At 32.1% G+C, this 27,864-nt stretch overlaps 1 protein-coding gene across 3 annotated transcripts; it reads left to right on the top strand.

Annotated features, from left to right (window-relative positions):
• The first annotated feature begins 1,441 nt into the window (after positions 1–1,441).
• Positions 1,442–27,864, top strand: LOC141455491 (uncharacterized). 3 transcript variants are annotated; one of them, XM_074130602.1, is made up of 6 exons: positions 15,155–15,308; positions 15,574–15,738; positions 16,934–17,353; positions 21,579–21,744; positions 22,719–22,816; positions 24,317–27,864. In XM_074130602.1, exons 3-6 carry the CDS (start codon positions 17,000–17,002, stop codon positions 24,650–24,652), a joined length of 954 nt encoding a protein of 317 aa, XP_073986703.1. In that variant the 5' UTR covers positions 15,155–15,308; positions 15,574–15,738; positions 16,934–16,999; the 3' UTR covers positions 24,653–27,864. The 3 variants fall into 3 exon arrangements, with proteins under 3 accessions (XP_073986702.1, XP_073986703.1, XP_073986704.1); XM_074130601.1 differs by lacking the exons at positions 15,155–15,308; positions 15,574–15,738 and adding an exon at positions 1,442–1,574; XM_074130603.1 differs by lacking the exon at positions 15,574–15,738.

Here is a 27,864-nt window from a genome sequence, read left to right as displayed (position 1 = left end):
TTACAAACGACTAATTATATCTATTTGAGGAACATTAAATTAAAATTGGAATGAAGGAATTTTATACCTAAATGCTCTTATGTTAAACTTGAAATACACCAATCGGAATTCAAGTAATTTTAAGAAAGAATTGGTATGGGTTAGTCAGCAGTTAGTTCTTGCTGCTGTTTTTTGTTGTGAATTAAAACCTTTAGTCCTGCGTTAAATAAGGAAGAAATTTGAAGGAAAAAATTTATTAATCTAATAATTGCTGAAAAGATTGGCCAGAGTCTCACCGATGAAAAAGCTTTTTACTAATTATTATTGCTCGGTGCTGGCATCGCTCAGGATGGACAGTAATTTTGTCCGTAACTGACCACCTGACCAAACCGTGACCTGTAGAGGATTCTAAGAAAAAGAAAATGTAAGAGCAGTCAGCTGGATTCGAAACCGTAATCTCTAGATGGTAACCAGTGTACTAATCTTTGAGCTAAACTTTTGTTATAACTTCATGTAATCTTGATATTAAAATTTCCTGCTTCTAAATTTGATCTATTAAAAAAGCAAAACTTTTTGGATAAACTTGGATATGATGAAATCTCAGGACATATACCTCCCATTGAAATTTACCACGATGCAGGATTTTCAGTGGTAAGCAAAGAAAGTGAGCTGAAAAATGGTGTTAGTACAGGAAGGATATAAGTTGTTAAAAAGTTTTCAAGTCAATAAACTATGAATAAGAAAACTTTGAAAATAGTAGTAGATCAATGAAAGCCGAATGAAACTATTTTTAAAAGACTCTTAAATTAGTGAATTGAAAATTGAAAGCAACAAACATTAAAATACGTCATAAATTCAAATTTTTATAGGTCAAGAGAAATTCTTTATTTTAACAATCTCGCCGCATCATTCGCAATAATATTTGTTGAATGAATTTAGTTTAAGTGTTAATTTAGTTTTAATTTTTAGTTTAATGTTAATTTGGTTTAAAATTCAGTTATTATTTTCAAATACATGTGTACATAATTGTAATTCGTCGAAGTTAAAAACAAAAAATAATAAAACGAAGTTGTATTCAGAATTTCAACTAATAAAGGAAGTGAACTGTTTACATAAATAATGAGCGCTGGCAAAGAGGAAGTATTGGCATTGGGTGGTTATATTTCCGAGGAAGAGAGTGATAATTATGTGAAGATAGATTCCTTGTGTTATTGTAAAGTTATCAGCAAGGAGGGGCTTCAAGTAATACACATTCAGGGAAGATGGCGTGTGGCAAGTATACTACTAAACATGTTCTACAGCAACTTGGAGCGTACGTACGCATTACACTTGGAACTTTCGCTGATGTCTCGTCGATTTGCCTTCTCTGCCCTCTTTCTCTACCAGTCTTCCTCCCCTCTCCTGCGGGATACCCTTGTAACCAAATGGAAGGGCAATGTTACAACTATGTGTAGTGGTAGTCAACACATTGACTGCTTGCTTCTTCATTTTGCTTGACTGCGTTAAACCTAGTGATTGTGAAATCCCAGACGGCAGCGTTATCTTTTTTTTTGTATAACCACTACAACACGTGACATTCAATGCGTCTTTTACAGGTATTTCTTCAATTTAGTAAATTTTAAGTTATTAATTATTATTTTTATCTATTATTTATGGAAACAAAATAAGAAAAGTTCACTTCGTTTACAAAAGTAAAAAACCAGTTAATCAAGTTGCCAAGGTACAAGTCCGTCATCTCTAAGTACTCAGAAATAAGTATTAACTTTCTCCGCTATAAAAATCCATTTGTTCCAACCAGGAAAGCCAGTAGAGTCTCTGTAGATTAAAGGTAACATGAAATACAGGAACAACACTGAAAACTGACCCGAGTTCGAACAGTCAATATTGCAAAAATACATTGAATATTTTATGCACTGTGATCTGAAATTTTACTAATTGCTATTGAAATTATTGTTCACACAGTGTACCACTTTATTCAATAATATTTTCCAGTTGAACAATTCTTTAGACTCTTAATCGCTTTGTTTAGAAACAGATGATTAATATTCAAATAAAATGCTAATTCAATCATCAGGCGAATCATCCAACTATTAATTTTCTTCAATTGATTTTCATTGTGAGGTGAGGTTTAACAAGCATAAAAATTAATGTAAAAGTAATCTTGTTTTTAATGTCTGCTACGAGTGCAGGCCACATAATGGATTTAATAGTATTCTTTTTATGAATCGCAATTATTTAAAAGTATAATACACACGAATATTTCACATTTCTGAAAAGATATTTTTATTAAAAATAAACGAATTGAGGCGTAATTAGATCAAAAATGGTTTGTATGATAAATACAAATAATTAAAATCCTTGATACTAAATATATTTAGAAAATTTAAATTGGACTGGAGTCGTCATCGATTTAGAGAATAACTGTTTGATGGGATTCACTTTTTTCGCCCCAAAAAGAGAGGAATAACTGCTGCTGGATTCCTTTTGATGCTCAGAAATTCGGTCGTTAAAGATTTTAGGGTCATCACCATGGTTCCAGACTTCTTCCAGTTGCCTACTTCCACATCATAATGGATGGCCTTACCTCATCCCGGATCTAATTCTTAACAATTCAACAGCACCTGCAAAGTTTATATCCTTTTCATACCAATAAAATCTTATTTGAGTACTTAAATGGTGTCCAGTCTCTCAAATAAGATAGGTCATTTATTATACTAAGAAGATTGGAATATTTCTTGCTGTCTCACTTTCTGAACTGTTCAAATTTAGTTGTAAGAGGTGAAAAATGAAAACGAATGATATGATCAACCAGTTTCTGATAAGATTTGTTTTGGCTCTGTCAGCAGCAAACTACAGATCTTTTACTCTGTGTTTGACAAGTAGTTAGGTAGGACAGTATTGCTGGAATCCCCAACCTAGATTTCCTAGATTTTCCCAAAGGACTTCTACCAAGATTTTAGTTCTGCTTTAACCTTTCAAGAAAAGTTTTAGTGTCGGTTACTGGTTTTCCGCTAAAAACGTCTCTGAGAATGTGTTTCCAAGCCTAGAGTATTGATTACTTGCGTTTTGTTATATCATCAAGAAAAGAAGCTGTAGGTTCAACTCTCACATCCATTTTTCATCGGAAGCTGTTTTTCTATTCCAGCTAGGCAAACTCCTGATCACAAATTATCTTCCACAACGGAGGCTGGCGTTCTGAAGAAGTTTTTTTTGCGGCTATCCTTAACTGAAGTGTGACCCTCAGTTACAGAATAACTGTATTCTCTGCTTGATTTAGTAAACAATATATATATATATATATATATATATATTTTTTTTTTTTTGCTTGGGTGACCGTTTCCAATAAAGTCGTTAACAACCCCACGAGTGTATTCCTTCATGGTGTTCAAACTACTCGAAGTCCACTCTTCGTGTTCAAAATATTTATTTATGTTTCCTTGGGTTTACATTATTACTTCTTCTTTTTGTTTATGATGGTGTTCACTCTTTATTGTGTATTATGTATTTTCATTAAGACGTGGTTCAGTAAAATATTAAATGTGAAAGTTTAAAAGGATAGGCTACTGGAAGCTGGTGCCAGTAATGATTACCATGAGACGATGATTTGGCTGTTCAATTATATTTCGCGTCACCTTTAGTAGATTTCAATCCTTTAAAAATTATCTTGCTACTCTCCGTTAATGTAAGATAAAGAAATTAACTACAACAATTTAAATAAAGGGCCAAAATAGAAGGTTTAGATTAATAGTAATTGTTAATTTAACATAAAACTAATACGAACATTCTTCATGGTATTTTTAACAATTAGAGTAAAAGGATGTTTCTGTTTAAGAATGCACAGTGCCATCACGACAAAACAAAGTGTCTCTTGATGTAATTTTCTAGTTAGAATTTAATAAAATCGCTGTATAATTTAACAACTTGAATGTCTTTATTTTTCGAGATTGATTGATTGATTAGGTTTGCGTTCGTGGACTTTTATTAAAGTGTTTTTTTAAAAAGTATTGCTGCAATTAACTTAGTAGTAATTCTGGAAATTTTATTTGAATATAAATCTACTTTTCAATTCCATTTAATTGAGTTTAAGCGCCAATTCTTGATTACCAAAAAATAAAAGCAGTTATCCACCGCTTTTTTAATTGTTCACTTATTGTAGTAAGATCTCTCTTACTGTTGTACTATTTATTTTATTTAATTCTCAACGCGACACTACGTAGATCTCTCAGACCCTAGTCTGGAGTATTTTTGAACTAATTTATTGGCATCATTACATTTATCAAACAGATAAAATATCCCACTGGTTTCTTGTTTTGTCAAGCAGAATATTTTAGAGACAAATATGGCTTACAGTAATCTGTATTATTGCGTTCTTTATTTAGCCAAATGAGTGGCCATAAAGGTTGATTGATTGCTTCCAGATTAAATGTTTACATTTCTCAAGAATAACAATTGAGCTGATGACTTTCTCAATTTCAAGTTCAAACAGTAATTTATCACAAAAAAAAAAATTACTCCACATTGAAAAAAAATAAAACATTTTGAAGTTAAACTTACTGATTTTGATCGTGTATGATGTAAAATAAGTTGATATTCCAAGTATATTTTCGAGTTACTTTTTTAAAGTTTAATTGGAAAAAAATCTGAAGTTTTCTCATCTAACTTATCTGTAAATATAGTTTTAAAAGAAAACTACTTTTTTTTTTCTAAGTTTTCTCCAACCAATCGTTTTATATGATGTCAAAAAACAAGGTTACATATCTTAGTTGGAATTTATGAAATTACTATTTCCAACAAAAGGTGATCTTTAGAAGGGTGATAAAAGTTCTCCCAAGCTCTAAGGGCTAAGGCGAGGTGAGAGTTTTATGTGGAATTGAAATAACTTACTTTCTGTATACACGGTTTGGTTTCTAAATGCAAATGTATGGATTTTCGGTTATAAAAAAGCGAGAAGTTATTTATTTGGTTCAGCAAGCTAGTCTCTGTTATAAAGATTGGTAGATTTTTTTTTAAATAAAGAAGGGCTGTTTAGAGAATGCATTCCTATTTATTAATTACTATCGGAAATTATGTCATCACAGTAAGGATGCTTTTTTAAAATTAAAAGAAAATAATGGTATATTTTTTGATTTTAGTAAAATTACAGAAACTCAGAAATCTGTATATGAAAGTTTCGCTTGGTCCATATTTATTTATTTACATCAACATCTGAGGTAATTGGCATTTTATTTACATCAACTTGTGAGATTATTGAATTCACTGCAAGCCATTCGGCTGTATTCTCACGTGACAGGCAACACAACCAAACATCGGATAGTGAGCTGTAAATAGCTTCTAAAAAGAAGTAATCTTAGGGCCGGCAGCTGGATTCAAACAGTGGAAGTCCAATGCACTAATCGCTCAGCAAGTATCTCCCATCATATCCTTTATTGTACTCGAATTTTAATTGTAAACGTAGGACTCCAGTCTCAGCGTAATTCTTCAAAAAAAAATATTGACTCATACACTTTAGTCACTGAAGGCACCATGTGATCCTTAATTTTTGTGTTAAGACCTCTGTATTCTAAGGGTAACAAATGTATAAAAATTTGGGTTTCGAGGATGATACATCGTTGAAATTAAGAAGTAGGCATTCTCTTTTTTGAAGAGTAAAACTCATTATGTTAGCGCCGATAGTAAGTTTACAGTTCTTTTCTTCGTTCGTAAGAAATTGCAAGCATTTATGGTATAACGTTTATCGTATAAAACAACTGTCACTAGTGCGTAGTCCAAAATCAGTGTAATGCATGATTACAGAAGCTATAAAAAGTGTACGTCAAACCATTTTCACTTATCTGAAGAATGAATCTCTAAAGATGATTAAAAATCGGCCACTCGGCAGAAATATTGAACACAATGTCAGATTAAATTGACAATATAAAGGTATGATATCAGAAGAAGTGGTTCTATCTTTTAGTTGAAGGAAAAGTAAAAACTCAATGTATCTCTAAAATGGTTAATAAATAACGATATATTTATTTGTTCGTTTTTAAGAACTTAAAAAAAATAATAATTGTACTATTATAAATTAAAACCGTAAAATTGACCTTTTATTCACAATTCATTATTATTAAAATTTAGCGAGGGATCAACTGTCAAATAATACGTGGCCACATGCCCTTATATTATAAATTGCTTTTCAGGCAGAAAGCTGTTCAATGGATTTATATGTATATATAACAGAGACGCGGGCGTAGCGAAGCAATTACCGTTTTCACCGTGCGTCGTTTGCTACCCACTACAACTACGCAGCGCAAAGCCTTCAAAAGGCTTATAACCTATTTGTGTTTGGCGAAGTGAGAGTGGTTATTTCCCTTCAGGCTATCTAATATAGCCATTTCTACTGATTAAGAATCTAATCGCTCGTATATGGAGAAAAAAATAAAAGTAAAATACCCTTTTATTAAGAACTCGAAATTTGCGGTCACGAGATAAAACACTTTCCTAAACTAAACTAAAAATATGTTATGTAAATTATAAAATGTGTTCCAATCAAATAAGCGGTCTTAGTTATCTATTCTTAAAAATACTTTCCTTTTCAAAGATTGAAATGGTTAGAATTCAAATTTTGGGTTTTAAAGTTAAACGACTGCATAACTGGGAGGTGAACTAGAATATTGCAAATTATTGAAGAAGTGTGGGTGTCACAGTTAACTGAAATTTGCAATAATATCTTTAACTTTACACTTCTACTAGTGTTCAAAAGAATTCAAAAGTTTTGAACTTTAGTTCACCGAATCTTGTTCCCCAAAATAGTCCTGGATCAAAATATTTCTTCCTGATGCAGCGCAAAAAAAAAGGACAAAGAAACTGCGCTGTCTAGAAAACCGAGGGCATACTAAAATTCAAAAGCTCATTAGAAAATTAGGCACCTTCAATAACTTATCCCGAAGCAATTAGATTACCGCTTTTTAGGAGTGCTGAGCAGTTTCCTCATTTGAAGTAGACATTGATGAATGAATGTAAGACCAAAACCATCAGGAATAATTTAAAAAACATGCTCCTATGGCGGATAAAATGAGCGATATTTTTCGAAGTTTTGAGGAGCGGTTAAAAAATTTAATCAACTTTCTTAAACTGACTTTTCGGCAAAGTTAATGTTTTATCCACGGTTTATTCTACGAAAATTTACAAATTTAATTATCTATTAAAATTACAATGTTTGAATAAATAATTAAAATACTTTTAAATGTTCGTAAAGTCGATTGGTGGTCAGATTTTTGAACCTTCTCTTCTCTGAACTGCGTCGCAAATACTTCATTTTGTGGCTAAAATTTGATTTTGTGTTAAGTTGTTAAATTCCAGGACCCAATTGGATAAATTAGGACTGAAATATAATTCTCACTAAGTATCCTGTTTTTAAGTAAAAAATGCTTTACACCTTCTAATTGTCTTTCTCAGCGCCTATAAACTCTTTCCTTATTCAGGCAAACTATAAGATCTGAGAACCGGGAGCTGATCCTATTTATTTTTCTTTCATTTTCTCTGAATTTTGAGTAGTGGAGATGATTAAATGGGCTTCTCCCAAAGAAAATTCAATCTGTGCGAGAGGCTGTTGTTAGTGAGAAATGTTCTATCAACTTATCTCCTTAACTGCTAAGTATCATGCAGAATTATAATTCGCAAGGGTTTCTTATAATTCGGTATTATTATTTACAATATTGAAATGAATTCGGAATAATAAAAGAAAATAGAGCGAGTTGCAGGATACAAACAGCGTGCAGCAGTCTATTCTAAAATGGAGGAAAAAATCCGAATGGATTACGAAAACAAACAAAAAAAAGAAAAAAAAAAGTTGCCTTAACAATACCAAGCTAACAACGCTACCAGTATTTCGATAAGCCGATTTTGTTTATCTTCATTATCCCATACATTTAAATGCAAAGCCTAGATAGAAATTTTCATTCCGTAAATTTTTTGTTTTTCCTTTTCTAGCAATATTTGGCTTATCGGGGGGCTAAAACTGGAAGGAAAAAAACATTTATTTTGTGGCTGGAATCTCGCCCGCAATTATATAGTTGTCACTCTACAGCTAGATATTGGTCCATCAAGTCAATTATTTACTGGAACCAAACGACTTCCCTCGGAAATGTGATTTCTTCTTAGAAAATGTTCATCAACTTGAGACACTCTCAGCTATATTTTAAAATTAACAATAAATTCTAACAAAGTCCGGGATTAGAACATCACCACAAATATGAGTAGTGCAACGTATTGTTGCTTATTATTCCACTATTATTCTATTCAAATATGGTACCAGCTTGCTGACATATATCTGCATAATTTTAATGTATTATAAATTTATAACCAAGGTAAATAATACTATATCTGCATTAGACTGTATGAACTTATTAACAAACGAAATAAAGTTGATGCTTATAATAACATTAGATTTATTCGCTATCTATGTTTATCTAAATTTATCAAAATTGCATAATTAGTTGGCTCACATTAAATTTGTAAACCTCAATAAATGTTATTTTATTCGTCTGAATGTTTATTCATGAATATATTAACAGAAAATAATTTTTGTAAAAGGTGATCTAAATTAGCAGTTCTTTTTTTAAAATCGTGGCTTAATATCAAATATTAGGTTCTGTGCAATTGGCTGTTGATGGTAAATATGATAAATCCAACCCAGTTCCGCTATATCAGAGTTCACGTTCCTACATAGTAAGCTATCATGGAGCCTTTCTGATTTATCAATTTCTGAATACAAGTTAATTGCAGTGAGTGCATTATATTGTTGATAATCAGATAAATGATGGCAAGCAATATTATGACTATCAAGGCAATAAATGATGCAAGCAAAGAATGGTACAAATTAGGTTTCATTTAAAACTGTCACAATTATTACTCATTTAGGAGTGAATTTCTGAAGTGGACAGACTCCCGAAGAAGTAAAATTAGCTAGACCTTTAACTATTTTCTTTAAAGTACGAGTAGTTTAATAATGGAATCAGTTTGTCAAGATAGATTTGGATTCAGCTAGAGTAAGTACAAATTATCTGATATACCGGTCTAAATCTTGGATTTTATTTAATTGTTATTATGAGAAATTTATTGTAAAGTTTTTGATGGCTAGTCGCTTTTGGTTCGTGCACTTAATTTGGTGGTAATTGAACTTAAAAAATAGGCATTCTTTATTTTTTTTTACTTTTCACATTTTACATAACATGTATCTGGCTTCGAATTATTCTATTATTTATTGGCCTTTAACATTGATTTCAGTTTTCTTCATTGTCTGGAGATGTAGCCATTGTTGAAAACACTTTCCAAAAATAAAAGCCATGAAATCTTTTGGCTAAAAAATCTATGCAAAGTGAACGTGGGAAGCTGTGTGTCTCAAACACCTCTCACACAAATAGACAATTATCTGTACAACAAGTTGTAACTGGTTTAATCTAGAACTTTTTAGACATCCTTGATGGACATTTCTAGCACTCTGGGTAATATACAAATCAATGCAAAGCTGTTGGCTTTTGTTACAGAATATTAAACGTAGCTGGACACTTAAATGCTTTTCTATTTCTTTCTTTCTATTTTTTAATTCTTTTCCTGCCCTGAATAGGTCTAAATATTTTGCAAAACCTTTTTAACAGTCTTTCTCTTTGTTCCTTACAACTCAAAGAAAAAATTATCTAAAGCAGTTTGAAACATTGCGCACTACGCTACCGCTTTTCCAGTGAATTCCAAAATTCAAAATCGTTGTGTGAAATACCCATTTTCTGAATGTTTCTTTGGTAGAAACGGGAAAACGCTATTATGAGTTTCAAATTGAAATTGATTTCCAACTGAAATAGAGTGATAGAATACTTTTTTAAAAAAAGAGATTCTTAAATCGGAAGTGACGTGGATTACAATAAATTGTTTGAAAATTCAAATTGAATGAAAGATTTCAAATTTCAGCTTTTTGCACATTTTTAAGAACCTAATTTGTTTTTAATTGATTAAAGCTCCGCGAAAATTTTCAAAAATATATAAAATATACTTCTTCTTCGTACAATACGTTAACATTGCATGAAGTATATCTATGTAAATTTGAGGAAGTATTGCCATCACATCAATTTTTTTCTATCTAGGATTCACCGGAAATAATTAATTAAAAGCTTCTTTGATTCCATAAATGTCTGAACATGTGCGTTTTCGTAAAAAGCATAAGCACAGAAATGAAAAATTGCAGGAACTTTATATTTATATTTTGTTTGAATACGCTATAGAACTTGACAACTTAATTGGTTTCTTTTTTGTAATTATTCGGACCAAAGGATTTGTCGAATAGGACAATCAGTTAAAATAATAAATCTCAATTCGCTCTTAAATGGTAAAAATATTAAAATAAATCACATAAATGCAATACCTTCATTGATTATACAGGGTGAACCAGTAAATAATGTCCATAGGCCTACTGTGTGTAGTACATCTAAAGTGGAGTTCAATGACGTATTGGCCAACTTCATATTTTCCACTGTTCTTGAGTGACGTCACTTTAATTTTTTTTTCTAAAATCATTACTTTTTTCCAATAAAAATGTTATTACTCAGAAAATTTTAGTCCGAATTCGATTCTGATGACACGGTTAGAAAGACAGATAAATTTTCTAAAAATTGATACCATTTCGAAGCATATGTTACTCTCCAAACAGCCTCAATCTTCCTCCGAATGCTGGAAAAATAAAAGTAATCGAAATTTTCAAGAAAACTCATTAGGCCCTTATGTGATCATTATCAGACCTAGGTGCTGGCACTTTTTATAAAAATTTCCTTGTCTAATAGACTTTCTAACGGTATATCATTTTCCAGGATTCCTTTTATCTTCGTACTAGAAATTACGTTTGTTTTACAAGAAAACGTGTTCACGAGCACACAAGAGTTATCAAGTTGTTTAATTCATTGAAAACTCTTTTAGATGGACCAGTAGTCAATTTTTTAAAGTAGAATTTTATTAAGCAATTCTGAAACTTCCATTCTAGAAATATTTAACACAACTTGGATTAAAATAACTATCAACAAGGCAGATCAGAAGAATTCGCAACAATATCGGCTCACAGTTTTGGATGAATAATTAAAGTAGGTTAGTTGCCTAAAAGCGTTAAGTAAATCACTATTCATTTACCATCTTTATTTTGATAATAATTCCGACTGGCAGAACTATCTTATTTTATTTTTTAATTGGTAAAGAATAACTAATAAAGGGTAAAATTTAGCTTAACTTTTATCTAGTTCAAGAATAAATCAATCTTGTTTAAATAACGTTGCAATGGTGAATGTTTTATGAATACGCTGAAGGTTGGTTGGTTAAACCATTCTTCTTCGGTGTTATTAGCTAAAGAGATGTAGTGGTGTTTGGCCTTTCATAAGTCGCTGTTCTTCGCTGAAGCAGACAATAAATGTTGAACAATTTATTAGAGACTACGTTCTGTCTGTCGTCCCCTATCTATGTCTACCAGCCAACCTGCCAGATCTCTTCTACTTCCGCCTTCTTGTCCGAAAAAGTCCAAGGTATATAAGTTAAAATGAGGGGCAGGGACATGGAGAAGGAAGAAAAGTTTTAGGATGTCCGATGGTAGGGTGTGCGCCTACAAGATGAATTGTTTTTCATCTCGCTTCAAGTGGGCCAAGTGGGAGCTGAGATGTTCCTTTGTCGCTCTTTGTCAGCCTGCAACGCCCTAATGAAAAGAGTAAAGTCCTCCTCATGCCACTTTTTCTTTCCTCTCTTTTTTTTCTTCTACCATAACCCTTCTTCCATCAACCAAACAGACGTCTCTGAGATCTTCCCTTACAATGATACTCTGCTAGCTACTCAGCAATACTGATGGCCTTCTTTGTATTAAGTTGTTCACAAGGCTGCGTTTTCTTTTTATCTACTGTATTATACTTAATCAAGTTCGTCACTTTTTAATTATACATACCTTTAATTCGACTAAAAGATCTCTAAACCAGGCACTGTTCTGAAACTAATAATTGCTACTTACGGTTTAATAAAATGTCATTCCTAGTCGAGAATTTTAGTTGACATGAAGGAAATTTATGTTGCTAAATAGTAATTTATTTATTTATTAGTTAAGTTGCCCCAGCGCTACAAATACACTATTAGTAACAATGACAATAGCTGACACCACTACAAACTCACTAATTGAGGGGAGAAGTTACCGCAGTGATAACACTCTAGGATTAGCTACTCTCTTCAGAAGAGAGAAAATCGCGAGGCCACTGACGTTTCAATCGTCTGGGAAGATGATCTGGATGGTGATGAGATGATAAGTGGATTGGAATAAAAGTGCAAGTTCTGATGAAAACTTTTACAGCGAGTACTAGCAACAACTTGCGTTAACGATACTGAGGAGAATTTTAAGAGATTGAATTCGTTGAAGATTGGAGCGTTTCGTTGAACCCCACGGTTCAATAACGTTCGTCCAGGCGGGTTTTAGTACAGAATTGTAAATCAGTCATTTGTTATTAAGTGAAAGTTTTGAACGTTGGTCTAGTAGTCTTTTAAGTAGTCGATAATGCCTGTAAACTTCAGTTAGTTTAAGTGGTGTGTGCGAGTTCCAAGTCAGTCTTTTGTCTAAATAAAGCCCAAGATAACGGACAACATTGGCAGGAGGAATTGGAATTGAATCATAGAAGATCGGAGGAAGAGTGATGCGGCGGAGAGTAAAAGTGATATTTTGAGATTTTGTTTCATTTAACTTGATTTTCCATTTTTTTAAACCATTCCTCAAGAGAAAAGAGATGAGTTTGAAGGTTTCTGTGTGAAGTTACCGGATCAATGTGAGGAGAAAGTATAGCGGTATCATCTGTATAAGTTAGGAGGACAGTTTCAGGAAGGATTGGTATGTCTGCTGTGTATATAATATATAGGATAGGTCATAAGATGCTTCCTTGAGGAACACCCGCTTCAATACAAATAGTAAATATAAAATCAAATTTTACACTAAAGTAAATATTTGTTTACTTTGTGTATTTACCCACCATCGCTGCTTTCTATATCTATGAAGTTATAGTACATTATCAAAATTTGGAGTGTCGAGGATTCCCTAACTAGAACAAGGAGATGCAAAAGGAAGTTTTCCGTTGTTGGAAGAGATAAATGAGAGATTCATATAAAACCTCATCTTTTCTTATTGGCGGACATTATAGCTAATTTTGTGAAAAGTGGACTAGCCAAAAATTCAGCTCGTCCATTTCAAGGCTACCGGCTTTTCATTGGATATCCCAGCCTAACGACACAACACTCATATGTGTGTTGCAAACGAGAGCTCAGCATCTATCAAGAAGTACAATCATACACAGGCAGCCACTGCAGATCTTTTAAGGCGTAGTGGATTAGCATCACTCCCTCTGAAAATATCTATAGTAAATATCTATATGAATCTAACAGCCTCACAATCGCAGCAACAACTTTTACTTTCATTGAATAAATCTTTTAGTATTGTATAAAAACTAAAAGTTAGCTGTTGAAGTTTTGATCTGTTAATAAATTTAAGGAGAAATTATTAGCAAAAGATGGAGGGGATATTAAAAAGGAAAGTGTTACAGTTATGCGTATATTATGCGGTTACTTTGTCTGCTGCGTACATCAGCCAGGCAACGGAAGTTCCTATTTAAAGACGTATTAAATTTACTATAAGAGCTTTTTAGAAGGACAAAAGAGTTGCTGCTTTCCCGTCAAAGGACCATATTTTATACAATTATAAGCGCTAAATAGATGATGAGAAGCGTTTTCCTTAAGAGTCTGAAAACAGATTAAGGTATGGTTAATGTTCATAATAGGTTAAAGGAAAAATTTAATACTTTCATATTTTTTTTGTTTTTCTTTGAACAAAATCATTATTTAACCACCTGTCTTTGTAACTGTTGTTTAGGAGCATTGTTAATAAAACAACTTTTTCCTCTTCCTTGAAAATAAGTTTTAATCTTCCATGGGAAATTTCTTTGACGGAAGTTTTTAGTCCAAAAGAACAAAAATGAAATGATTTATCTAGTTTGCAATATTTCATGAAACAATTGGAGAAATCTTAGACATATGCAGTAGATGTAGATCAATCAATAAAGATGAAAAATCTTGCGAACAACTCTCATTTACAGCAACAATTCTAATTGAAACAGTTCTTTTCAGACCGTAAACTTTGTTAAATCTCCCTGCATTAAAACACGTTTAACAAAATTGATTAGAACCAGAGAATGAATTGAATTCTCATGTTCATTCGGTTTAAACCGTATTTCTATAGTTAGTTGTTCTTAGGACGATCTTGCTGTGTAGTTCTTTCGAACATACTGCTTACTTTTGAAAGAACATTTTTCTGTTCTTTGTAATCACACCTCTCTAACATAATCTCTTGGAACCAGTTTTCAAGGGAAAAATATATATTATATACGGCTATAGATTTACGTGTAAGTTACATATATTCACTAAGTGAAGAAAACAATCTGAAATTCAAAAAAAAAAAATGCATTATCAGGGATGCACCTCTACTTTTAAAACTGTCATTTGTTTAGGGACTACTGAGATTATGTTTACAAAATCATTAAGGTAACATGATCTCTTTAAACTGCAAAAAGAAACAATAATTTTTTGAACTTAAGTGCTTAAAGCAGACGGTATCAGAACAGAAGAGCAGCCGCAGGGTTCGGCTCTAGTTCGAGGAGTGATATCTCGTTAACCCAAAGAAAACTGATCTTCAGACGGATCTAGTTGAAATTGTATTTGTCCTGTCGTTGAGAAGGAGCAAGAAAATAAATTCCATAGTAATTTTCTCAGACCTCCAGACGGCACAATTGATTCTAAAGTTTGTCATAGTTAATTCAAAGAGTTTAGTAAGTATTGTTACTTCAAGGGAGTCCGGACATTCGAGACAAAAGGTTTAATGGGATGAAACTTTGAAATCTGAAAACCTTGGTTTGTAGGTCACTGTCAAGATTTTAAAAAAGTCTTACTTCTTTGAATGGCAGTGTAGTCGTTTATCTTCAGAATCAATGCTCACAGTGATATTACCATTTCCTCAGGATGTTTATTTTATGTATTTTTCTTTTTCCCCCACCATGACGGGCTACTACCTTACAATAATTTTTTCCCATAAACACATAAATATTAATTAAAATCAAAGTCCAAGAGAGAGAATCGAATGCCATACTACTCATTATTACGTCTGACCATTCAGTTGTCGTGGTACCTACTTCTCGCAACGAACTGGCCAAATTTAATTCTCGAAAAGTGGTCCTACAGTTTTGTTTTTTTTTTTACTGCAAGTGCCAATTGGAGGATCAGCGTTTACATTGAGAATCATACTGGTAATTACTACACTTTGCTACAGACTTCACTTCCTTAATTACGTATTCACACAAATTGCATAATTATCTAAATAGAAATATGAATTCCAGAAGGGAATTGTTATATCATTGGACATATTTAGACTTTTTTTTTGTTTTTGTCTGTTTGTATATTACCTCCATTGTTTAGAAAGGTCACATGATAAAAGTATATAATCAGGCTACAATCGGCTAATAATTTATAGTGTAAAGAGAATGTAGCTTATTTATGAATATTTTTTTACAGTTCGAACTTGCTTTTTTATTTTGCCTTTCTTTTTGGCATTGGTATAAATATTTAATGTTGGGTCACTACAGGAAAGAATCTAAAAACGTGATAATGAAAACTTTTTTTTCCGCAAATGAGGAAAAATCACTTCCTTAAAGTGTTCAGCTCAACCTAGACAAACAGGTACCTAAGATTGAAAATTCAAATTAATTGTTTTTTATTAACATTCTGTTGAAAATAAACTATAAATACAGTTGCACTATTGTTGCATTAAAATTGAATGTTAATGACAATAACTTGGTAATTCTAAACAATATCTATGTAGATACAGATATGTCAAAATTGATCAAAGAGAAATTATAATTAAATAAAATCTGAAATTATTTAATAAATTCGAATTGTAAATATACAGTTAAAGTCCCAGATTTTAAGTTGATTTCATTGTCAATATAATTGAATTTATAGTTAAGAAGGATTTTTGAAAATAGATTAATTTAATGCTATTCTATGATGAACAAATTATTACTTTATTGACATTTAAAATAATATAATAAAACAAATCATAAATTTAAAGCAGAATAAAAAGAAGTAAAAAAACCTAAATCACAAAAACACGGAAAACAAAAGAATGAAGCGAAAATAAGAGGAAATAATAATTAAAACCGAATTGAATGAAGCATATTGCTCAATATGCGGGTCATTTGTATTTTACCTATTCCCTGTTATATAATAGAGATGCAATTAGAAAGAATTTCGAACTAATATTTAATTATATCAAATAATCTGAAATGAAGTAGCGGGTACGAACCAGCCAACGCAGACTAGAGAGCTCTCTGGTAACTTCAAACATCATGGTTATCACGATTTGTGATTTTATAAAAATTTCTATACCCTGATAACCGTCAAAAAATATGAAAAGTTACAATTTCCATAGTACGGGAAGAAGTTCTGCAATCCGGTCAGTTTATGAATTTAAAAGGATTTTGTGGCTTAAATAAAGAAGCTTTTGTTACTCGGTTTATGGTAAGGACGAAGTGGGAAATCCTGGAGCTCTATAGTTAATCCATTAAGGAGCAACAGGAGACTCAGTTCAAGGATTACCAAAATTGTGATTATTTGTGCATAAATGTGTTCAACATAAGAACAGCATGATGATTGGTATTGTGCATGATTATGAGCCTTTTAATTTTGTGCTAAAGAGTTCTTATTTTTGTTTTATGTTAAGAATTTTGTTTAAAAATTTTATTTTCCCTTGTTTTTTGGTACAGACCTAAGCTATGTATAAATAATTTTTGTCAAAGACTTGCTGTAAGTCTTTATAAGCAATAAATACAATACAATTTTTCTTTCTTCTCTAATTTAATGTATTTTTGCGCAGATATACGTTCTGATTGGTGCCGTACTATATGTTGGAGGTGAGGCAAACAATCGTCTAAATGGAATAATGCAACTACAGAGGGTAATGCAATTGGAACCACATCATGCAAAGAAAGTAGGTGACGGAAATAGTGAAAAGGAGAAACGAGAAATGACGCATGATAAGAAAAATGGCAGTCGTCAACAGAGACAGTATCCATGGTCTACGAATGAACAATATGCGCAGCTACTGCAGCAATATCAATCTTATTTGAAACAACAACAACAACAACAACAGCAAAAACAATACCAGCAATACCTAAACATTCAACAGCAACCTCAGCAATACGCTCTTTTCCATTATGTACAACCAACCCAGTCTACGACACAAGAAGAGGACGAACAGAAATATGAACAACCACAACAACAACAACAACAATATGTAATTATTTAAGTTATATTGTTTTAACCTTTACCTCGCATTTATTCAAACGTTGAATAAGATGTTCATCAAAAGTAAAAATATTATTGGTTTTATTAATGTAATTAAAAACATGGCGCTGTAAGCGATAAATTAATTATGTTCTGAATTTGATTAACTAAATATGTAAGGTTTACAGAAAAAATATTGACAAAATTGTTAGTAATACAGTGCTGGATAATACCGCTGATTTTTTGCTGTATCTGTCACAGCATGCAAGGTTTTACTATGCAAATGATTTCCACTATAAGAGGTCACTTAAACAGTTTGAGGTAGATGAATATCCAAAACCGGTCAAAAATAATAAAAATTAGCTCGCTACGGACAAATAAAATCAGCGTTTTAAAGAAATATTGTTTGCTGAGATTAGGGATTTTAATGAGACTGATATTCTCACAGCGATGAAGCCTCATTAAACTCCCCAGTTTTCATCTTAGATACCGAACATACATTCGCACACAAATGAAGTGCAGTGTATTTTTCTCATGCTACTTTCTGTAAAGTAGCTCTTTTCAAAATGTTGTTGGATACGCTGTTCTGGATAATATCTTTGACTTTATCCCTCGTGGCTTTTTTATTTATTATTATTTCTGAAAAGATTCAGATTTTTGTCCATCATAAGTGGTAGATATATCAGTTTTATAAGAACCATGACTCAGTCGGTATGAGTAGCATCGGAAGTCAAAATCTACACTACACCGGATGAATCGCCAGATCTCAGACGACAGATCTCCAGGCTAAGTTTCCACGCGCTTTCTTGGTGGAAGAATAATTTTAGAAGAATAATAAAAGGGTTGAACGTAAGTTCCAGAAGTAACGTAGAAATATTTTTTGTGTGTCTCTTATTCCAAAGACTTCTTGTTAAAACAGGTCGGTAGCATGATGAGATCGTCGCGTGATTCGTGTTTTGAAACCCTTGCACAGCTTTTCTCGCAGTTGAAGCTCCACAGAGCAAGTAGACAAAGTGCTACTGGTTATCTTCTTTTGGAGTCTGAACAAATTCATCTTCATTCAATGCAGGAAACCTTCCAGACTGAATTCTAAAATTCTAGCGCCACTATCTTTTGTGCATTAACTACTGCAGAAGTAGGGTTAAGACTGTGTGAGCTGAAATAAATGTTGGAATTCAGTACATTTCATTACATTTCCTCTATCTTGGCGCTCCTTCAGATTACTGACCGTTGATGGACTGTGTTTCTCTAATCGAGATCCCTTTCCTGCAAGTTTTTAGAAAAGGTTTCTCTCGCCAATCACAAAGACTTAAATTTAAAAAAATAAAATAAATTTTAAAAAGTATAATCTGGTTATAAACATTTTGGAATAAATAACTCTTTTTTTTATCACAAATTAAAAAATTTCTTTCGAAACCTAATCAGCAATTAGGTTCTATAATATATTAGGAGAAAAAAATGTTATAATTATGTGGGAAACTGAAAGTGATTAGCGTCAAGCTGAACAGAACGGTGAAAGTTTATAGATGAGACAGATCAATTATTAAATAACTGGAAATTAGTGAATGAGTTGCCCTTGGCTCCAATTAATGATAAGGTGTTCCTATGTGGAAAAAAAAATCCATGGAGGATATTTAAATCAATTTGATTACGGTTTGCAAATGTTGTCTTTCTAATCTTTAAGAATTCTCGTGTGAACACTCTCTTAGAATATTTTATTCACTTTTATTTAGACTGCTATTTCTAAAATTGCAGTTGACAAATTTTCTAATAATTCTAAATTGTGAAGTTTGCAGAAGTATTTAGAATTTTTATTTTTCGCGCTTTAAGGTTCGATTTGGGGTCCGCTGCCAATTTTCAGTGCACTGCTGATCTTTATGCAGTCTTTTCTTGTTACAGATTATACTGTCGATCATTGGACAGTGAATTGTAAAAGACCCTGAATGTCTGCTTGAAAGTCCAGCTAAAATTATCCTTAACTAATTGTAACAAACAGTTATTAACTAACTAGTACTAGCTTTCCGGAAACCACTGTAGAATCTGATTAGCGAACTAGATGGGTTTGTACACATGTCATAAATTACCCTTGCAATTAAATGTGTGTAATTACAACACCCACTACTAACTATTAGCAAGCTAATCATATTTAGAAGCAAGCTTTTTAATTGTAAATTTACTTGTGTTTTTTCTTGCAATTATATTGCCTTCAGAATATCCAAATTCACTTGTTCAGTTAAAATGACCCAAATGAATGTGATCGTTTGACAAGTTAAATTTAAATATTACGGCTATTACTAATTGTGTGCCGACAGTTTTGTCATTAGCGGTCCTAAATTTTTATTCACCTCGATCTAGGTGACGCCCAGTAGAGTTGGCACTATTCTGCTGTGCCTCTTTGGCATCAGCTACAAACCCTTGGCCAGTGAAGAGAGGTACAGCCTCTGGCGATCGAACTGATGCCACATGCCCTCGTTTACTTCATCAATACAATTGTCATGAAGGAACATGATATCCTTGGTTGTGCTACCCTGTTCCACACCAAACAATTAGGAATGGCTGATAATGTTCCAAAGCACTCCTCTGATTTCTTTTAAAAGCAAATATTTTTATATATTTATTCAATACAAAGTTTTTAATAGATACGTACACTTGTTAATAACTAGCTTGATGTTATATGGACTCGATAATATTCCAGTTTCATTGTATTAGTATTTACATTAGGTGGAGTATTTTTTTTATAAATATTCTGTCTCTCTCAAGCAGTCATAATTTTATTTGTTTATTTATTTTGAACAACTAGCTAATTATAGCTCTCTGCATTGTCTCCTGTTCGTAGATATTCAGTTCACACCCAAAATATTTCAACTCGGAAGTGAAGGTGATTTTTAAGTTGAATGGCAAGTTTTACATCCTGCCATTCCTCTTGTAGAATAGATTGTATTTTTTCCAACTCTCGCTCGTGCTCTCTCACAGAATCTCTTTTTTAAAAATTGATGTTTCTTATTCAAGAGTCTTAAATAAAACATACATAGATTCGATCCATCCTCACCTTAGATAATTGAATTGCAGCCATTCTTCCAATAGAATTTGCTGAAGTTGAATTCCAAAGAATGCTAGAAGAAAAAGTATTTTATTAGATCTAGTTATCTTCATCCAGCTAGATCTTCCTGAATCAGAGTCCTAATGTCATCATCTACAATTGATTATTCTATATTTTTATTAATACACAAAAAGTGTCATATTTCTATGATATAGAAATCTTGAGTTGGTTAAGAAGGAAAAAAAATAATAACAATAATGTTTCCGAGGAATGATGTACTGTTGATTTATTAGGTTCCTGTGTCAACTAACCTACCGTGTCAACTAACCCACCAACAAAGTTTGGGCAAAAAAGTAACACCTACATAACTTGGGCTCTCACGAGTTGAAATCTACTTTAAATCATAACGTTATCACTTAGCAACACTCGGCTCTTGGCAGCTTCAACTAACCTGTTGGATTCTGAGAATATTTACATTTATATATGTATTGTCGGCTTTGTCCCTGGTATGATCTAATGCCGGTTATTCTCTTCTTGTCTAACTGTTGCATGAGGACTCGTAGCCAAGGTGACGAACTTTAGGAACTACAAAAGTTTAAAACCCAGATTAGGAAATAAAAAGTTTAGCTATTTTCCACGGTACGTCCATGACAGTGAGCTGAGAAATGATTAACTTTATTTTCTCGTAAACTTAATATATTCGGTAACTACCATGGAGTTGCATATGTTATAATAATTTGGCAAACAAAATTCTACAATAGGCAAAAAACTGAACGAATTACTAAGATTCTTTAAGATTTTTTCTTTAATGGATTTTATGAAATATTTGTTGGTAATTTGACAAAATTTATAAATTTTATTTACCAACTTTTCGGCAAATTTGTGCCCCCTTTAGGACCTGTAAAAAAGAATGTATACAAAAAATGTATTAATTAATATATAGAAAAGAAAAAATAATCACTAATATATAAACTAAAATAAAATATGCAAAAATAAATGAGTTTTGGCTTACAAATAAACCTATGGCCGCCTCTCAATAGCCAACAAATATTTCATCAAGATATTGCGGTCGATAACAACCATTATTCGATCTAATTTTCGTGCACTTATTAAGGCGATCTAAATCTGTATCACTCTTTTAACAATATAATTGCTCCCTCAATATAGGATAAAAAGAAAGTTTGTAAATGTACAGGTTAATCAAGGTCATCAGTCGCAATACGGAATCCAATATTTGACCCAATTACTTCAACAATATGAAACACAAGCCAGGCTGAATTACTACCTACAGCAAGCAGGACTCGGTGACTATCAAGCGCAAACTAATCAAGCAGTAGGGCAAGCTTTACAACAACAATCAGGCGAGTAACAATTTTACTAAATCATTTCAGGTTTCAATCAAGAATTAAGAATTTTACTTCAAAACAAGGTGTTAGTATTAATGCAATCATTTCTTCAGATATAAAGGTGGTTTTGTTGTTAATATATTTTCTCCAGGTAAATGTTGACTGGTAAATTAAGGAAACGTTGAACTGTAAGGTTTCTGCAATTCAACAGTGTGCTTTTTCTAACAGCCATTGACCAAATTGATCGATGTTTGCGCGATTATTAGCCGTTACTTGAAAATAAAAACTTGCAGAAAGTTCAAAGTTTGGGTGCTCACAAAGGATGCTGCAATAAGCTTTAGGATAATAGCAGTAAATTTCAATGGTAATGGTACCACATTACTGAATCAATTTTGCATCGTTTTAAAATTTTATAAAAACGGGCGCGTTGCTATTCTTTAAACTTGCCCTAGTTTTCATCTATGTTAGTCTGATGACCTTTATTCTAAACATTGTTACAGGGAAATTCGATTAATGTCACTTAAAATTACAATTTAAATTTGGGTAATGGCTACAAAACCCATACATTGACAACTTTTACTTGAAACATTTTTCCTAAAATTTCAATCAAGGGTATTTTTTTTTTAGAGGTACTTTAAAGGATTATAATTCTTATCACCTTATAAAGTGGTAAGAATTACATGTAACTGAGTTTGTAGAAAATTTGTTAGTTAGAACTTTAGGAATAGTTGTAAGAAAAAAGTTGTGTGAGTGTTCACACCAAATTTGTTAACATTATTCTCTTTGTTTAGTTTACAAATGTTTAAGAAAATTGCCAAAATTTTCTGTGGGGGGCTGTAACAAAAATCATTTTCATTTTAAGAAAAAAATAAATAAATGACCAAAAACTTAAGAGAGGGCTAGATAAGATAATCGACTACTTCTCTCATCAACAAAATGTTCACAATATAAAATGTGATTAGATTGAGTATTATTATTTATTATTGTAGGGCCTGCGCTGATGTACTACAGTTCAAGACGACCAACTATGCCCGTTTATCATTACTCACCTTTACCGAAAGGAACATTTAAAGAGGAGAGAGATCAAGTGAGTATTATTTAAGTCTAATAATTTTTATATTAATTATTTCAAACTTATTTCTCCAATATCTGTAATAATTATAAAATGAGAGAATTTAACAAATGTTTAATCTTGTACAGTGCTAGGACAGGTATATGTGAATATTGATATTCCCTCATGTCTCTTGATTTGGAGAGATTTTTAGAGATCAATTATCTGAAAGAAATTTGCCCAATAGAATTAATGACAAAGTAAGTTCGCAGCACTACCTACTATCTCCAGCATTTTTAATATAATATCGTATTATATTAATTTGGAGCACTACATAATAAAGGAATTTCTAATATTTAAAAGGAATTGAAATAATTATCCTATATTGGAATATAATTTGCAATGGAGATTAGAAGCATAATCTTGATAAAGGAAGAAAACAGGTCGAATCTGGAGATCGAATTTACTTGGGAAAAACGAAGAAACTAGTGTTGAAATATTTTTACCTTTATCCACCACTGCGGAGCTAACCAGATTTTCTACAGTTGAAATACTTTGGCACATTCGACTCCGAAAGAATCGCATTACAAATTTAATGGATTCAAGTTTGAGAATAATAGAAGCCAGCAAGATGACAGATGGTAGAGAAACCTAAGCGAACGTTTTGAACAACGTGAGTGACTGGAGTAGTTCAAAGGAAAACGTATTTATTGGGATCGTAAGGTCAATATCAATTTTGGTTAATAGAAATATGAAAGCAAGGGTGGGAGTTTTGTTAAAGTTCAAATCTACTTTCCGATGCTCATCTCTAAACAACGCCTGTAAACCCGTCGTTTTACCTTTAGTTTAGATGAGTAATTATTTCAGAGTAGGTAAAACCAGAATCAATCTTCTGAAGAAGGGAAGAATTACTGGTGAACTGCAGGAACACAAAGAAGATTTTTAACATTTATTAGCAAAAAAATTAAAGAAAATAAATAGAAAGTCGAGGAATATCAAAAGTGCCAAAGAGAGAAATTATCACTGAATATCTCTGTGAAGTTCCATACTTCCAATATTTATGGAACATTTATTTATTTCGGGAAAGCATAAAAATTATACATTTCTAATGTTAGACAAGATATCAATAATACGAATCTCACTAGCAAAGAGAGGGGGAAAAAGTAATGGCAATAAATAATAAAAGAAAGTAATAAAAAAGTGAGCACTTGCTCTGTGGCCCAGTTCTTGCGGAGTACACGGTGAGGTGTTTTGGCAAGCTTCAAATGTCAAAAGAAGAAATAAAGAATATTTAAACTGGAGGGATTTTATCAGGCTTTGTTGGTATGATGAGGTGACGTCCTCTTATAGAGGTTTTCTTGTTGCCCACTAGAATGGTTGAATTTATTCATTCTTATTATTTCTTAAATTCTTATACTTTTATTTTATAAATATTGTATTAAAAGGGTTTGATGAAATAGACGCATTATTATTATTTAGCGTTACATTTCAATGAGTTCTAAAAGTGACACATTTATCGTCGTTTGTTATTTGCAGTTAGCTGAACAAGAACAGGTCGCAAAAACTTCACCACAATCAATGAAGTCTGTAGGAAATCAATATGGTGCAGGTTTAGGGCAGTACAGTAACAATGATGACCAAGCTGATTGGAACAACGACAATGAAGAAGATGCTGGTGAATATGATTTTGGTTATCGTGTAAGCGATCACTCCAGTGGTTTAGAAATGGGTAAAGTGGAGACTAAAGAGAACGGTCTAACCAGAGGTAGTTATCATGTATTGTTACCAGACGGACGTTTACAGGTGGTTAATTATTGGTCTGATCATACAGGCTATCACACTGATATTAGATATCACACACACCCACATTAGTAGATAATTCTTGTTGAATAGCGTGTGTGATGTCCAATACTGCTTGCCTCTTGTTCCACTAAAACAGATTTTTACTTTTATTTTGTTTTGTTAGCCTCTACAAATTTTGTAAACTAAATAATTTGTACCTCTGTTTTGCCAAATCAATGTCGTGAATTTCTATTGATTGTCTTCATTTAAACATTCCTACAACTCTGAAACAGTACAGTGTACAATGATTCTTCACAAATTGTATCTCCTTTGTCTACGTACAAAGTTAGTTTAGGGGGAAAAAAACCTCTCTTTTTTAAGCAGGTATCTTGGTAATATAAGAAGAGTTAGTGTTAAAATGTTTTAGATTTAAACAAAATGTTGGTAGTATTATTGAGAAGTCCCTTAAAACCCTGTTGAATGAATGGGTATTTAAAAAATGAAATTTAAAAAAACTGAATTTATTACATGTAATTAGGGATCATTTTTTTGATTTTGTGTTATATTTGTTTGCGGATTATGATTTTCAAACTTTTTGGATTAATTATTTAAGTCTGAACAAATTTAAAAGGGAAAATTAATCTTTCTTGAAAACAAGCTAAAGATATAAGTATTTGTTATTATTTAAGTGAAGAACATTAAGAGCCCTCCAAAACTTCACTAAATTATGCCAAAACATTTGGGGCAACAGCAATGACAAACTGAGAACAAGAGCAAAAATTTGATCTTGAAAAAAGCATTCTTAACAGCTCTTCTTTTAAGAAATCTTTCTTCACTTAGCAATCAATTATTGTCATTGTGCTAACTAGTGATGAAATATGTACTTAAAAAGCAAGTTTTTTCCCCCCTATTTTAAACGTACACATTTGGAAGTAGCGTACGGAACCACTTAGTAAAGAAAAAACTTAATGTGATTCTTCTGAAATGCCAAAGCCACTCGCTCCATGTGCTCTTTGAAAAATTCTTCTTCAATCGTGCCTCGACTTCTGTCAATACTAAATATCTTGTTTTCTTATCTCTCTTTTAATCTAAATATTTAATTCGAGTGCGTGAGCAATTCGGTACCATTTCCTGAAATCACCCTTGCAGTGCAAGTCTTTTAGAGCCATTACTTCCCAGGTAGCAATTTGAATTGGGTTTCCGTTAAAATTTCTGCCGTCAGGACGCTCTAGTAACTTAGTAGTTATTTTTACCACAAAGGATTTTGTAATTAATTAAATCGCTTGTAAAAAGCTGAATCTTTACGTTAAGACCGATTATACGGGCAAGTATTAATATTTTATTAAATAAAAAGCAAATACAGTTACTCGTCCTACTTAACAAAGTAATAATTCAAAAACTGGTTTTAATTTTAATAGTTAAGAATGAGTCGAAAACTTGTTCTGTTCGCATTAGTTAAAAATTTTCAATTTCTCTGCCATTGTCAAGTAAGTTTCTTATATGACGTTTCAAAAAAAAAATTAAGGAGGCAAATAATTCGATAGGGATTTTTAGGAGAATACGTAAAAACCTGGGTGGTTGCTAACCTCTTTTATGTCTTTATGTAATTGTTGGAAATGCCTGCAAAAAATATGTTTATAATTCAAAAACTAGAGTTATTTGAATCCCTTAAAATGCGTGTATAAGATGATATTGTGTTAGACTTATCACCAATCTGAAACCTTGAGAAAATAATAGCCACATTACAAATCCGTAAAAATGCCGCCAAAGTCGTGTGAATAGAGAACAGAGAATGAGCATACGTTAGTCGAACGTCTGAATAGCAATCATTCTTCTGGAATGTGCTTTGTTTGATTCGCACATATTCATTTTCATAATGGACAAGGGAAATTGACAATGAATTCACTGGTCTCCAGGCAATACATTCACAAATTAGATCAGATAAACGATTTGTGAGCATGGTTGGTTGAGAATACTAGGCGCATCATGAAAATTAATGTGCTACGAACTTTCACACGTCCTACGATTCGTCAAGCTCTTTGCGAAGCTAAATCGTCGGGCTAATGAATGATTAGTTCCCATCCAGGGGGTGAATGATATTAATTGTGCGGCTGAACCACAATGCTCTTTTTGCCTGCTTATAAAAACAAATATATTACTTTCATATTAAAACATTGTTGGCTAGATTTAGTTAACGTTTACATTCATTACATAATGTCTAAACAGTAGTGACTATCCCATTAAAAAGGATAATGAAATGCTATCAACAGTCAGTAAATTTAAAAATACCCAACTTGAAGATGATGAATAATGAAAGAGAGACCAAGTACGTTCACAAATATTTAATGAATTATCTTTCTAAAAGCCTATAAGCATATTTAAAATCTAATTTTATTTTCAACTTACCATTACATTGTATAGTTTTTCCTCGACAAACATCTAAAATATTCCTTGATATTTTTCCAAATATTAACCCCACTTATTTGAATAATAAAATCCGGGAATATATTAATTATGCAAATTATTGTATTCTTTATGAACATTACAAATTTTATATGGTTTAATAATTGAAAAAAAAAAAGATTTGTTTACTGTTGCATTGTTTTAGATTTCTTATTTTTTCTTTAAGATGAATAACTAAACTTAATAAATTCCTAAATTAAAGATGAATTTAATAAAACTTAATTCTTTAAAATCTTACAAAAAAATATCTTTTAATGCTTATGAAAATAATCAAGCTAATTGTTCTGTTGCTCTAATTGGAAAGTTCACCATCTGCGTAGTGCTGTAATAGGAGAATAAAATCTTATATCTCTACGTCCATTACCCTTCTAGAATGCTTGTTTCTTTTGTTGTGGGTGTACCTATGTTGTTAGGTACTGGTAGCCTAAAAATATTGATTGTTAGAAGGAGGTACCTTATTTTATGTTTTTGAATTAGTAGTATTTATTTTTGTGGGTTTGGGCACTATATTTTCAACGATTACTTTTTGCTCCATGTATCTTTAAGAAATTATTAACGTAATTTTGGAGATAAAGTAAATTACTAATACGAAAAAATGTACCCTACGTTTGTGCCTATGAATTTAGCCAAAGAAAAGAGCATCATCAACACAAGGAGAGGCTTGGGTAAGAATTGAAACAACCTAAAATTTAATAAGTCGATTTATCCCTGGAGGTTACCTTAAAGGAACGATCTGTTCTTGCTCTGTCACTGCTCTCCTATTCTAACAAGCATTCTAAACTCATGTCAATCTAAATATGTGTTATGAAATGAATGATATCTTCTCTTCAGCCTTCAAA

This window comes from Rhodnius prolixus, unplaced genomic scaffold, assembly GCF_049639745.1.
Source record: "Rhodnius prolixus isolate KJV_2025 unplaced genomic scaffold, Rpr scaffold_4, whole genome shotgun sequence".
Classification (NCBI taxonomy): Eukaryota; Metazoa; Arthropoda; class Insecta; order Hemiptera; family Reduviidae; genus Rhodnius; species Rhodnius prolixus.
This window is presented reverse-complemented; position numbering and strand designations above follow the sequence as displayed.

Excerpts from the sequence above, each read along its gene's own strand:
- LOC141455491 (XM_074130601.1), top strand. Across the intron at positions 17,354-21,578 it reads AACAACAACAACAACAATAT|GTTAATCAAGGTCATCAGTC; the intron begins GTAATTATTTAA and ends GTAAATGTACAG. Across the intron at positions 22,817-24,316 it reads TTAAAGAGGAGAGAGATCAA|TTAGCTGAACAAGAACAGGT; the intron begins GTGAGTATTATT and ends TGTTATTTGCAG.